The following is a 13,946-nucleotide window of genomic DNA, read 5'->3' as shown; positions in this document are numbered from 1 at the left end:
AACTGACAAGACACTTCATAACTATGAGGCCTGAAAACATGTAACATAACTGACAAGACACTTCAGAACTATGAGACCTGAAATCATGTAACATAACTGACAAGACAGTTCATAACTATGAGGCCTGAAAACATGTAACATAAGTGACAAGATGATACATAACTATAGGGGCCTGAAAACATGTAACATAATTGACAAGACACTTCATATATATGAGACCTGAAATCATGTAAGTTAAACATAATTTAATAGACACTTCAGAAATATGAGGCCTGAAATCATGTAAGTTAAACATAATTTAATAGACACTTCAGAAATATGAGGCCGGAAATTCACATGACATGAAAACCCAAAATCATACAATATGCTTTAGTAACTGTCCATCTGTGCCTGACTGAATAGGACTACCTTCAAACACATATGAAAATACTTACACAAATGTGAACAGAGCAATAATCCCAAATGTAAAGATGAGTTGTGCTGCCAATATCAAGTAGACCTTAAAAAAAGGAAAAAATAATGACAAGAACTAAAGCAAAACTCATTAAAGAACATATTTCTGGATTATGTGTAGTTCAAATAACAAATTCAAGGCAATGACAATACTCACTTTAATCCAAAATTAATAAATAATTTGGGTTGATATAATTGAATTTTTCAGTTCAATAATGACTTGGCAGTCACTGATGTGATTCTTGATATAATCCTGTGCATGGATAAAACAAGGTTTTCTGTGGTAATAAGTAGATATGCAACAATTTTAAAATGGCTGTATCTTGCATATAAATATTACATAACAATAATATAAAATTCACATTGTTGTTTTTTTTTACTAGAAGACTGTCAAAAAAAATGTCTCCTGGTGAATGTGTCAGTTGATGAAAAATGTCATGTATCACGCCATCTTAATGTGTCTGTATGTGTGTATGTGATAGATTTGGATTTTTAATGTAGCTTTAACAATTTTTCAGTCATATCGCTATGATGTCTGCGATGTGGCTGTTTATAATGATGCTTAGCACTGGGGCATTATGTACTACCCAGTCACATTATCTTGACACCAGGCCAAACAGACATAACACAACCCTCTTAATGCTGAACGTCTAGCTAGGCAGCTGTCAGTACCATTTTTTAAGTCTTTGGTATGAATTGGCCAGGGTTCAAACCCGCGACCTCCCACATCCAAAGCAGATGCTCTAACCACTAGGCCATCAGAGCGGTCCATCATAATGTAAAAAACAGCAAAATAAGAAACAAACAAGATACTAGGAGTTAAATTGTTACTTGAGTACAGCACAACTTTCTCCAAGTGTTGGATAAAAAAATGTCTTCAAAATAGCATTTATCAATATTAATTCCTCTTTCCCCTCACCTTTCTGATGGACTCTAATACATCACTGCATCTCATTAGACAAATAAAATAAATTCATTTACAAACTTAGTGATTAAATTTACACTGAAATTAACACTTTTATTTTTAATTTCTTCATTTGAGACTGCAGCATCCAGTACTTAAAAATTAGGCTTAAAATGCCAAAGGCCAAAAGGGTCTAAAGTTACAATGAAGACCCTTCAAAGGAGCTAAAGGTCCCAATACCAAAGTCATAAATACAGAGGAAAAAACATAAAAATACAGGGAATATAGCATCAAAAATGTATAAGAATTATTCTGCAGCATCGAAAAGATCAACATCTTTATTTGTCATCATGATAAGAAGAATATACAACAAATTCTCAGTCACAGTCAGACAGTATCGACTCACTGCCTGTTATGTCTGCTACTGCACTGATCCAACTCGTTTTCTGGCACTTAGTCTTAAAAAAGATTTACAGCATCAGACAATCATGCTTTTTTAATATATAACCTGTACAATTGTCATTTTATTTACTTGTTATTGTTGATTATCATCAGATAATATATAGGAAAAATGCAAGCGGTACTGAACATTTAACCCAATTCAATGACTTCTATTTCCTACCAATCACTGAGTCAAACACAAGTACACATAAGAAGGATATAGCATAAACTGACAATCACTTAGTAAAACACAAATACACATAAGGTTTTAGCAAAAATGATGGCATTTCATTATGGACAGGATCTGAAAATTTAAGATGTTTGCACAGTCCTACACCAGAGACAAACAAAGAGAAAAGTCAAAGGAAAAGATTAAAACATATTTTATTTACCTGACATGGCTAGACCTTTCTTTCATATATGCTAAACTAGTTAAAACTGAGTGTTTAAACACAGGATAAGCCATTGGCCTGATGGGCAGATGTTTTACCTGACTGTTAAATGTCCTATGACAAATACATTGAAGCTGGACTTTTAGGCCAACAGTAATTTTAAACACTGATTGTATCATTAAATTAAAAAATACTGTACCTTTCTGATAAATCCTCTGCGAATTGCTTTATCTGAGAAAGACATCACATTAAAGGTGGTGCTTGGTGTATCTGACACTCTATTTCCATAGCCACTTTCAACTTGAAAAGAGATATTACATGATAGCAAAGGTAAAATATTTAACATATGATAAGAAGCTTTGCCAGCTGATACTTTCACATATTTTTTAAGTCTTACATACTATGGTATTGATCTTGTCTTATAGTCTGGACAAGTTCTAGTCTTACAGTCTATGGTTTAGTCCTAATCTTACATTCTTTGGTACTGTCCCAGTCTTACAGTCTATGGTTTAGTCCTAATCTTACATTATATGGTACTGTCCCAGTCTTACAGTATATGGTCAAGTCCATGTCTTATAGTTGTAGGTATATTCTGAGTCTCTTATAGTCTATAGTATAGTCCTAGTCTTACAGTCTATGGTATAGTCCTAGTCTTACAGTCTACAGTATAGTCCTGTCTTACAGTCGATGGTTTATTCCTAGTCTTACAGTCTATGGTACTATCAAAGTCTTACATTATATGGTACTGTCCTAGTCTTATAGTCAATGATATAGTCCTAGTCTTATAGTCAATGATATAGTCCTAGTCTTACAGTCTATGGTTTAGTCCTAGTCTTACAGTCTATGGTACTATCAAAGTCTTACACTATATGGTACTGTCCTAGTCTTATAGTCAATGATATAGTCCTAGTCTTATAGTCAATGATATAGTCCTAGTCTTACAGTCTATGGTATAGTCCTAGTCTTACAGTCTATGGTTTAGTCCTAGTCTTACAGTATATGGTTTAGTCCTAGTCTTACAGTATATGGTTTAGTCCTAGTCTTACAGTCTATGGTTTAGTCCTAGTCTTACAGTCTATGGTTTAGTCCTAGTCTTACAGTCTATGGTTTAGTCCTAGTCTTACATTCTATGGTACAGTCATAGTCTTACATTATACGGTACTGTCCTAGTCTTAAATTATATGGTACTGTCCTAGTCTTATAGTCAATGATATAGTCCCCGTCTTACAGTCTATGGTGGGGCCCAGAGTGGCTGAGTGGTCTAAAGCACTCTCCGTTACTGATCACTGCCATCTCACCTCTGCATGGGTTCGAGTCTCGGATTCCGCTAATGTGGGTATGTGAGAAAGCTTGCCAGTAGCTTCTCATGGGTCGGTGGTTCTTTCTGGGGGTTTTCCCTGGTTCTTCCTCCACCGCTAATACTGGCTACCATGTATAGCCTATTGTGTGCTGAAAAATGGCGTTAAAGCCTACAACAAAATTCTATGGTAAAGTCCTAGTCTTAGAGCATATAGTATATTCCTAGTCTTACATTCTATGGTACTGTCCTAGTCTACAGTAGAGTCAAAGTCTTACATTATATGGTACTGTCATAGTCTTACATTCTAAGGTACTGTCATAGTCTTACATTATATGGTACTGTCCTACTCTTACATTATATGGTACTGTCCTAGTCTTATAGTCTATGATATAGTCCTAGTCTTATAGTCTATGATATAGTCCTAGTCTTACAGTCTATAGTATAGTCAAAGTCTTACATTCTATGGTACTGTCCTAGTCTTATAGTCTGTGGTACTGTCCTAATCTTACATTCTATGGTACTGTCCTAGTCTCACATTCTATGGTACTGTCCTAGTCTTACAGTCTACAGTAGAGTCAAAGTCTTACATTATATGGTACTGTCATAGTCTTACATTATATGGTACTGTCCTAGTCTTATAGTCTATGATATAGTCGTCTTAGTCTTACATTCTATAGTATAGTCAAAGTCTTACATTCTATGGTACTGTCATAGTCTTATAGTCTATGGTATAGTCCTATAAACAAGTTTTCTGTTTTTTCTTCAGTGATTAATGCTTTATCCTCTTGCATTTTTTTCTTTCTATCTTCCTTTCTCATATCACAGAGTTCTGAGAAATTATTGAAACCATTGTTTATCCAAATATTTGATTTAGCTTAAAAATGACCACCAAATTAATGTTTTTAAATATTGCTATTTCAACTGGTTGCTTACATGTCATTATCTAGATCATTACTGCATTCCAGTTTCCTGAAGCTAATTAGTACCAGTCTTGAACTCTTGACCAAGTATGAGAGAGAGAGATGGAGAAGTAATAATAATGGCCATATTGAGAAACTAATTGATGGAACAAAGCTGTTTGCAGTCTGTCCTTTACATCTTTGACAGTGTTCAGTTGCTGTATTTTGAATGTCATACCTGTCTTTAATAGTTTAATTTAAAAAATGTATTTATGTGTTGTATATGTGCTTATGAATCATCAGAAGAGGTGAGATGGTCAACCACAGCTGCTCCATTTTTTCAAATCAAATTATAAATGAAAAAATATCTCCTTACCCTGGAGTAAATGCCCCTTTTTGAAAAGTGTCCATGGATGTGTGTGTGTGTGTGTGTGTGTGCATTTGTATTTGGTGTAAACTTAGGACATTAATGAGATTACACACAAACGTACCAAGGCTGTCCTCGGTTGTAAATATGGTAAAATTGTGCTTTTCCAAACTATTTTAGCCTAGAATAACGTTAAATCATGATTTGTAGGAAGGTCCCTGTTTACACACTTCGTACTTGTTCGTGATTTTGGAGTGTATCTTTCTTCCAAAGCTGGTGATACACATGCCCGAAACCATGTCCTCGATTGCCCGAGGGAAAACTTGTAGAAAGATCTCTGCTGTCAAATTACACATTGCAAAAATGTATTATTTTCTTTTAGATCCAAGCATCAGATACCAACCACTTCGCTAAACTATATGATAAGCTGGTGCATATAACAGTACTTGGTATTTTTTTATATTTCACGCACGTGAGACAATAGTGTTGGGAGACTCACAACACATTCATACCATACACATCCAATACAGGCAAATAAATCTAAGACATGTACAAAAGAATTACATCAAAACGCTATTTGAAATATGCATGAATTCATTGTAGAGTTATACCAAAATTGCTAATTATCCAACCCATCTCTAAAGTTAAAACGTCCTGTTTGCGGCAAGATTTTACACACGTAAAGATATTGAAAAGACATCCTTGAAATGCAAAATTTATTTTATGACTATTAAAAGAGATATATTCACCCCAATTTCATCATTTGCCTAATTAGTATTCAAACAGGAGAGAACAGATGTGAATCAAGTGAAAAATCCCGTTATGGTGAGATCGAATTATCACTAACCGAATTTGGAAGTTACATGCACAGAACATCAGTAAATATATAGAAAAATAAATATATTATATAGAGGTCAAATATTTATCATCAAGATGATCAGTCTCAAAATGAAACATTTAATTATAGCAATATGTTTTTCATTATCACGCTCTTAAGACCTACAACTAAACATGCAAGCAATCGTAAACGGTTGAATGCATTCAATGTTCTTTTAAATGTATATGCTTGCTTCAGTTGGTGATTTGATGACTTTGCTGAACATATCATGAATTATATTTGTATCGATAGTTCTGTTGTAAATGAAGTCTTATTAAAACAACACACAACAAGTAAAAACAAGGCGTCAATCTATTTTGCCTACCCAAAATCAAAGAGGTTTTTAACAATAGCCAAAACGCTCAGTTTGTTTTACAGGACCAACTAGTATTTATAACTGAACAGAACAATTATTTAGAGCTGCATTGGACTGTAATATTCTTACTCATTTAGTCTTTTTTCAGTATGTTTTATACAGAAGGCAATGCGGACAAAAACTGTTTAAAACTTCCAATAGCGATACAAAACACCTTTACGTGGTACCTTGAATTAGCAAATATATAAACTAAGTGATTTGGAAAGTAAACCAAGAGAGTGTTGTACCATTAAAGTATATTCTTGTTCATTCATGGCTCCAAAACAATAAAACAGAATAAACTGTTTGTAAAAAGGTATTAGATAATTATACCCATCCACTAACTCTATACATACATGTACTCTCACAGAACTGTTCTTCACTGCTGCAATTACTGAACTTAAAGCTATTTAGGAGGTTTCAATTCAGTTAACATAGATAAGTTGTTGTTGTTATCGATGTTTTAGTCATTCATTACTCTTTGTGTTGAGGCTGAGATAAAACACTATACAGATTACAACAGAAATAATGTTGTGTGCATCATCGATTTATTCAACCAAAATGACTTGAAAAATACAGTCTCTGTGAAATACACAATATGGGTAACACAAACATTCGTTCTTATTTGCAACATTACATCTGCACATGCCAGAGAGAGAAAGAGAGAAAGAAAGAAGATTCGTACGCATATTATGCAACGAAGATATTTCTCTATTTTGTCAAAAAGCAAATAGTCATTGACAATAAGGCGAGTATCCTGCTATAAGTGCTCAAATCCAGCCAATAGTATTGTTGCAAGCTGGGGTATTTTCTTGACTGAGCGGTGTCAAACATTGGCAGGATTCCGCTAGAAGTTATAATTTTACCCCAAATTTCCAAAGACTTCTATACAACTTCAGTTGTAAATAAGGAAGCCTGACGTGTCCATTCTATACAATTTTTTTTCGCTAATCAATGCAAGACCACAGATCTCAAAACTTGCCACATATATATCAACCACACATCTGCATGGTTTCTCTTCATCAGCTTTCCGTACCATCAGCAGTTCACGCCATAGAAACTATACAACTATCCTCTAACACAGGGAACTATTTTTACTGCACCACCTTTGGCTAGTCAATTCATGGTTTCAAGGCACATTTCACCATTATAACTGCGTCACATTTGCCACCATGGCGACATAAGCGGTATCTGCCAAGTCCCTTCTTGTTTATTCCTTTGTGTAATTTATCGGTTTCCTACCGTAAATACTACCACTGCAGTCACACCACCAACATACACCATTAGGTTTTAATAGGAACTATATTACTCAGGGACACTCATGCGGTTTTGACCAGAATTCACTAGAAGTCAACCATGGTATCATGAAAATTACTAACATTTCGCTCTGTGACATTTGCTCCTACTAATTGGCTAATTATTTCGGGCTAAGGAATATTTCCATTGCACCGAGCTCCAATAATCAAACAAGTAATCATACAAATCTAAGAATTCTTAAAACGGGGCGCTATAACCAAATGCATACTCCAAATTTACCACAATATGATCTCCAAAGCAGTGGATTAGTCCGAAGCATGATATGTCATACTAAAATCGAAGTGCAGGTCAATCAGTCAATCAATAAATTCATCAATCAGTCAACAACAAAATAATAATGTAATAACCCTAAAGAACAGTTGAAGATGAAACCCTTATGGAGGTTACAGTTACTTAATACTAGCATGTGATTTAGATTTGATTTTAACGTAGCTTTAGCAATCTTTCAGTCATACCGCTATGACATCTGCAGTGTGGCAGTTTATAGTGATGTCGAGCATTGGGGCATTAGGTAGCAGACATGTAGCGTGATGTCCCACTCAGTCACATTATTTTCACACCAGGCTGACTAGTCATAACACTAAACTTAATGCTGAGCGCCTAGCGAGGCAGCTGTTAGTACCATTTTCATGTCTTTGTTATGACTTGGCCTTGGTTCAAACCTGCAACCTCCCGCATCTGAGGCAGACGCTCTAACCACTAGGCCACCTGAGCAGTCGTATTGATTGTTAAGACTCGACTAGATATACAAACATGTCCTTGTTGGTCATAACATACCAATGTCCACAGTCTCCATGATTTTGTCAAATAGTGTGAGTCCTTAGTTTGCATTGATTATACAAATATTTGTGTGAAGATGTGTGTCCTCGCTAGCATTGCTAAATTTCATATTCCTTAGAACTGATAATACAGTCCCCTCATTGATACATCACCATCTCCTATTAATTTACTGCCTCAAACAGTATCTCTTTTCACTCTAACATCGCCAGAACAAATGTCCTTGGTACGCGGTTCCATATGCAAGTCCTTGATATCCACCAAATACAAGAATGTGTGTGTGTGTGTGCACATGTGCAGCCATGAACATACATGTGTGAATATATGTAAATTCCTGTCATGTAAGAATTCCATACTGATGCACATGTAAAACATTTTTCATATATCTTACACCTGAAATTTTGCTGATTTCCCTGTTTAAATGTTCAGCCTCACAGGAATAAAAACAAGTGTTGTGCATCTTTTTGAGGCTTAGTTTTTCTGTGTTTGCATGCATGTTACCATGTCAGCTGGAAATTCAGTGCAATGTGATGTATATTTCAAATAAAAGGGTTCAGGAATACAAACTTCATACAATAAAGAGAAAATACTATGGTATATATCTTAGTACAGTGGAACCTGTCTTGAGAGAACACCCCTTCTGCCAAAACATAATGGTCTCTCATGACAGGTGGTCTCTCATAACAGGTTATAACACTATATAATCTCTAAATCTGTACATGGAGAACCTGGTCTCTCAAGACAGGCAGTCTCTCATAGCAGTGGTCTCTCAAGACAGGTTTTACTGTATTCATAACAGACTATCCTTAATTTAGTCATTTAAAATACAATTGAAAAACACAGGAAATAAATACAACAATACTGCACAATTTTCTCCTCACCAAAATCTAGACTGGTTTCCTGATTATATTGATCACCAAATATACAGGAGCTTAAAAGATGCATACAGTGTACTAAATTTTTTTTACAGAGTTCTAATTAATTATGACACAGTAGTTATGCTTCGGATACAAATGATCTTTGGTAGAACAAATTTGAGGACATTAATGCGATTCAGATACCGTAAGTCACTTTTATTCATGTGGTACTAGATTTGGGGATTTTGTGGCTGCTAAAAACCACCAATTTAAAGGTCCAATTTGCTCAATGATCCTTCTGTACAGACAAAATGAACCCGTTCCTGCCACACAAACTGAAGTAGCAAAAACAAAAATTGAAAATGAATACCCTAAGATAAATGATTTCAGAGTAAGCTAAAGATTTATATGCACATGATCCAAATGAACAATATCACTCCTTACCGTTTGGTTGAGCTACAGGTGGCTGATCATAACTTGCCTGTGGCGGGGCATAGGGTGGTGGATAAGCTGCTGAGGGTTTATATTCCGTCTCTTTGGTGGTATATGCTGTAGCTTGCCCATAACTAGGCGGCGGAGCACTGGGGTATGACATGACGCACTCTTCCTTCTATATTTCCTGAAAAACAAAGGCAACAACTAAATGAAGAGAAAAGCTTGAATTAAGTATGGTTACATACACCCATCTGTTAATAATGATGAAAATCATTGTATGAATTGATTTTGCTCTGTAAATGCAATTGTATAAGCACTTACTGAATGATAACACTGAATTATGATTTGCATCATTTGTGATTTGGATTTTTAACATGGCTTTAACACTTTTTCAGTCATATCGCTATAGTGTCTGCAATGTGACAGTTTATAGTGATGTCTAGCACTGGGCATCATGCCGTAGGCATGTAGCATGATGTCCCACCCAGTAACATTATCCTGACACCAGGCCAACCAGTCCTAACACTAACCTCTTAATGCCGAGCGTCAAGCTGCATCATTTGTCAAGGGTTTTTTGTATAGTTGGTGGTAATAGGCATTAACTGGTGTTTTTCTGCATATGTATACGAACTATTTTGTGGTAATAAATATAGCATGCCTAAATAACATCATCTGTACAATTTGCAAATTAAAATAAATTGGTAAAGCTAGTCCTGGTTAAACTACACCACGATTTTTATAGTCTATCAGAACAGTAATGCTGACAGATCACAACCATGTTTGAACTAATGGGGTGTTCTGGTTGCCCAACACAAGATAACATGTTCTTGGTCTTTCAACCTAATAGGACAATCCAAGCAATCAGAAATTGCTCTTAGAAATGGTTGACATTCTGTGCAGGACTACATGGAAAACATCTTCACACAGCCCAATTATTTTGCAGATCAGTCTTCTATTTATGATGCAATTCAATAAAGGGGCTATTATATTGGAAAATACTGATTTCAGTTTTGTATCAGAACAGTAATGCTGACAGATCACAACCATGTTTAAACTAATGGGGTGTTCTGGTTGCCGAACACAAGATAACATGTTCTTGGTCTTTCAACCTAATAGGACAATCCAAGCAATCAGAAATTGCTCTTAGAAATGGTTGACATTCTGTGCAGGACTACATGGAAAACATCTTCACACAGCCCAATTATTTTGCAGATCAGTCTTCTATTTATGATGCAATTCGATAAAGGGGCTATTATATTGGAAAATACTGATTTCAGTTTTGAACAATTACTGTTTACAACATGGGGTTCTGGTTTTGATTAAAAAGTTTCTATGACTGGAAGCTGGGAGTGGGTGGGGAAAAACATAACATTCTGCAATTAAAGCAATCGAGTACTCTAGATGTTACCAACTAATTTATATTGATATGTTTGTAATGTGACATTGGTTACTAACTCGAGCTTGATACTGAAATAGATAACAATCATGAAAATAACAAACAGTACAGCAGAATGTAACATCATGTATTCACTCTATACAAAATATTCTCAAACTTTCTACCGATTAATATAATATGCTTTTTTTCGGTAACGTACGTTCTAAGAGACACTCCAGAAAATTAGGTCACAGTCATAAGACATTTCATTATCTAAGTTAATATGTATGACTTCTGGTCACTCCATGAGAAACAGTGACAGGAAGATTTTCATTTGTCAGAAAAAATCGATTGCATTATTCGACATATTTTAGAATTCCAGATATCATAATTGTTTTCATATCTGCATTAAAGTCTTACCACTTGTCGACTATCCGCTTTGACGACTATGTACCTTTTGAACTACGCCTAAACGTACATACGGATTTCCCAATTCTGTCAAGAGATACTGACGTCAAAACTAATGTCCGTTTGGAATTGTCCAACTTCCGCTTTCGCCTGAGGATAAATGATATATGTAAAATGTCTCCAACAACAATATTTACCTTAATAGCCATTGATTTTAATTTTGTGTGATAAATAGTTAAAAAATTGTTCATAATAGATACTTATTAATGAAATTAACTGCAATTACTTTTAATCCGACAACGAGTACTTACTGCACACAAGAAACAAGCTATATTTTAGTCTGGTTCCCTGCTTATTATACTTCCTGCGTTGCACTCCGCTATAAGTATTTCGGTCTCCCTAAACACAGTAATGTACAGTAATGGATACTAATGGAGAGTAACGGATAGTAATGGGCAGTAATGGACAGTAATCTAGGCGAAAACACTGTAATGTAAGGGAAGTTACAGGAATGGAGTAAATTCATGGAACTAGTTTTGTAAGACTTACATGCAGAAATGTATTAAGATTCAGAAACATATTTACGTTTTGTTCCATCAGGATTGTTATTTAAAATTTTACATTCCATACCACATGAATCACTATCCCTCTGACTTTATCATTCTTTCATCCCTCTCATTTAATTATATGTATGTATGTATGTATGTATGTATGTATGTATGTATGTATGTATGTTTGTCAACTGTCTTGACTTTTCTCGAGACCTCAAGAGCCTGTGTGTTCATTAATTATGTTTATAATGGAGTAAAACTTGTAAGTTGAAAAACCTACGTCCAATACTTTTGCTCTGTATACACACAAGAGATCTTCTGGGGAATAAAATATAAATAGCAAAACAAAATATATATGTCGGCACTTGTGTGTGTGTGTGTGTGAGAGAGAGAGAGAGAGGGGGGGGGGGGATTTTTAACGTAACTTTTAAAAAAAATTCCGTCATATCGCTACGATGTCTGCAATGTGGCAGTTTATGGTGTGGTGATGTGTAGCACCTGGGCATCATGCCGCAGTCTTGTATCATGATGTCCCACCCAGTCACATTATCCTGACACCAGTCATAACACTAACCTCTTAATGCTGAGCGCCAAGCCAGACAGCCGTTAGTACCATTTTTGTACGTCTTTGGTATGACTCGGCCGGGGATCGAACCCACGACCTCAGGTATCCTAGGCGGACGCTCTAACAACTAGGCCACTGGAGCGGTTTTGGCACTTGTGAACGGTATATACTAATCTATGTTATCAAATAATAACATAGAGTTGCATAGCTATGGAACTTAATAGATTTATCATATTTTCCCATACAAATGCAGTAACCTATAAATATTGCACGATTCTGACAATGTAAAGTTAACGGGGAACAAATGATCATATAATAATTATAGGTTACTGCATTTGTATGGGAAAATATGAACGAGTTTTCGGATGGAATACTGCACGACCTTGGGAGTGAAGTATATCCTTCCTACAAAACGAGTTCATATTTTGCCATACAAATGCAGTAACCTTTACATTATATGCTCATATTTTTTATTCTACCTAAGGTTTAATTATATAAACAAAATACACTACAAGAAACGACGTAAATGAACGAATGCCGTATTCCAAACTAAATACACAAGCGCAGATTTGTCATTACACAATAACATCATTATTAATGCGCACATAACTCCGCCCAGATAAATTTGAACTTAGTCGCGCGCTCGACATAACTTTCGAAAGAAAATGTCGTGTCTAGTTAAAATTGAAAGTTGCAGTCATATTGTGAATGAATGCGCATTGCAACAACTTTTCCATTTGATTTGGAATGAATATATTTTGGTATTTTGTTTCGATTCGACGAAAGTTTGTGATTTTGGACTGGATTCATCTGTGCAAATTATACATGAAATGCATCGGATTAAAGCGGCGCGGGAGAAGCGTGTTTACATCTGCAAATGTGTTTCTGTTTCTGTCATTGAATGTTTGAAATCATAATGTGGGTAAAATATGAAGTCTTACAATTGCAATTATCAAAAAGACGCTATGGAATTTAATGATTATTTCATTTTGAGTGCAGTAAGGAGGATGCAATTGCACTTATCATCGAAATTACAGCACAATTTCGAAATGTGCAATCCAGATTGAAAACCTATGACATGGCTCATGTAATTCGGATTTGCAGAATTAAGAAAATACATTTTGAGGAAATTCAGGATGTAAAACTGTAAGTATATTTTATTTTGCCATTCTTATCACCAGCTAAAGAAGAGAGTGTATGTCTTGTCACTTGTATGTTATTTGTAAGGACCTTATCTTGCTTCTCTTATATAATGTAGCTAGCCTAAATCCGTAACATTGTATCAACGCGGAATGTGCCAACGCAGATGGTATGTGGTAGTCCACGAAATATGTTTTAGTTCATTCAGAAACAAATTTAAACAACCACAACGTAAAGAGCCGCTTACGCGAGAGTACATTATTTGTGTACAAATCAAAAGTGCCGGTGTCTGCGTCCATTGTTTGTTTACAATAGAACGTAGTTCCGTTATGCACGTGAATGCTATATGTGTTTTGTCGCGCGAGTTCAGTATCGGGTAATACTGAACGATTCTGACAATGTAAAGTTAACGGGGAAAAAAATGAGCATATAATAATGATTGTTACCAACTTTCGCTAATGTTTAAACAGTGATTTTTAATGTAAATAATAGGCCTCAACATGAAAAGAATGAGAAGGCTTCAATATACATAT

At 35.3% G+C, this 13,946-nt stretch overlaps 1 protein-coding gene across 2 annotated transcripts in view; it reads right to left on the bottom strand.

Annotated features, from left to right (window-relative positions):
• Positions 1-11,303, bottom strand: part of LOC149791768 (protein lifeguard 2-like) — an 85,568-nt gene extending 74,265 nt beyond the window's left edge. Inside the window, exons 1-4 of one of the 2 annotated variants that reach the window (XM_089970269.1) lie at positions 11,170-11,303; positions 9,384-9,558; positions 2,390-2,490; positions 435-499 (exon numbers count right to left, since the gene is read on the bottom strand). In XM_089970269.1, the coding sequence (XP_089826395.1) occupies positions 435-499; positions 2,390-2,490; positions 9,384-9,534 (317 nt within the window). In that variant the 5' untranslated portion in view covers positions 9,535-9,558; positions 11,170-11,303. The remainder of the gene's footprint in view (positions 1-434; positions 500-2,389; positions 2,491-9,383; positions 9,559-11,169) is intronic. The other variant, XM_089970270.1, reaches the window with a different exon arrangement.
• Positions 11,304-13,946: the final 2,643 nt, after the last annotated feature.

The sequence above is a fragment of the Sinohyriopsis cumingii genome, chromosome 9, assembly GCF_028554795.1.
Source record: "Sinohyriopsis cumingii isolate HCF-2022 chromosome 9, ASM2855479v2, whole genome shotgun sequence".
NCBI lineage: Eukaryota > Metazoa > Mollusca > Bivalvia > Unionida > Unionidae > Sinohyriopsis > Sinohyriopsis cumingii.
This window is presented reverse-complemented; position numbering and strand designations above follow the sequence as displayed.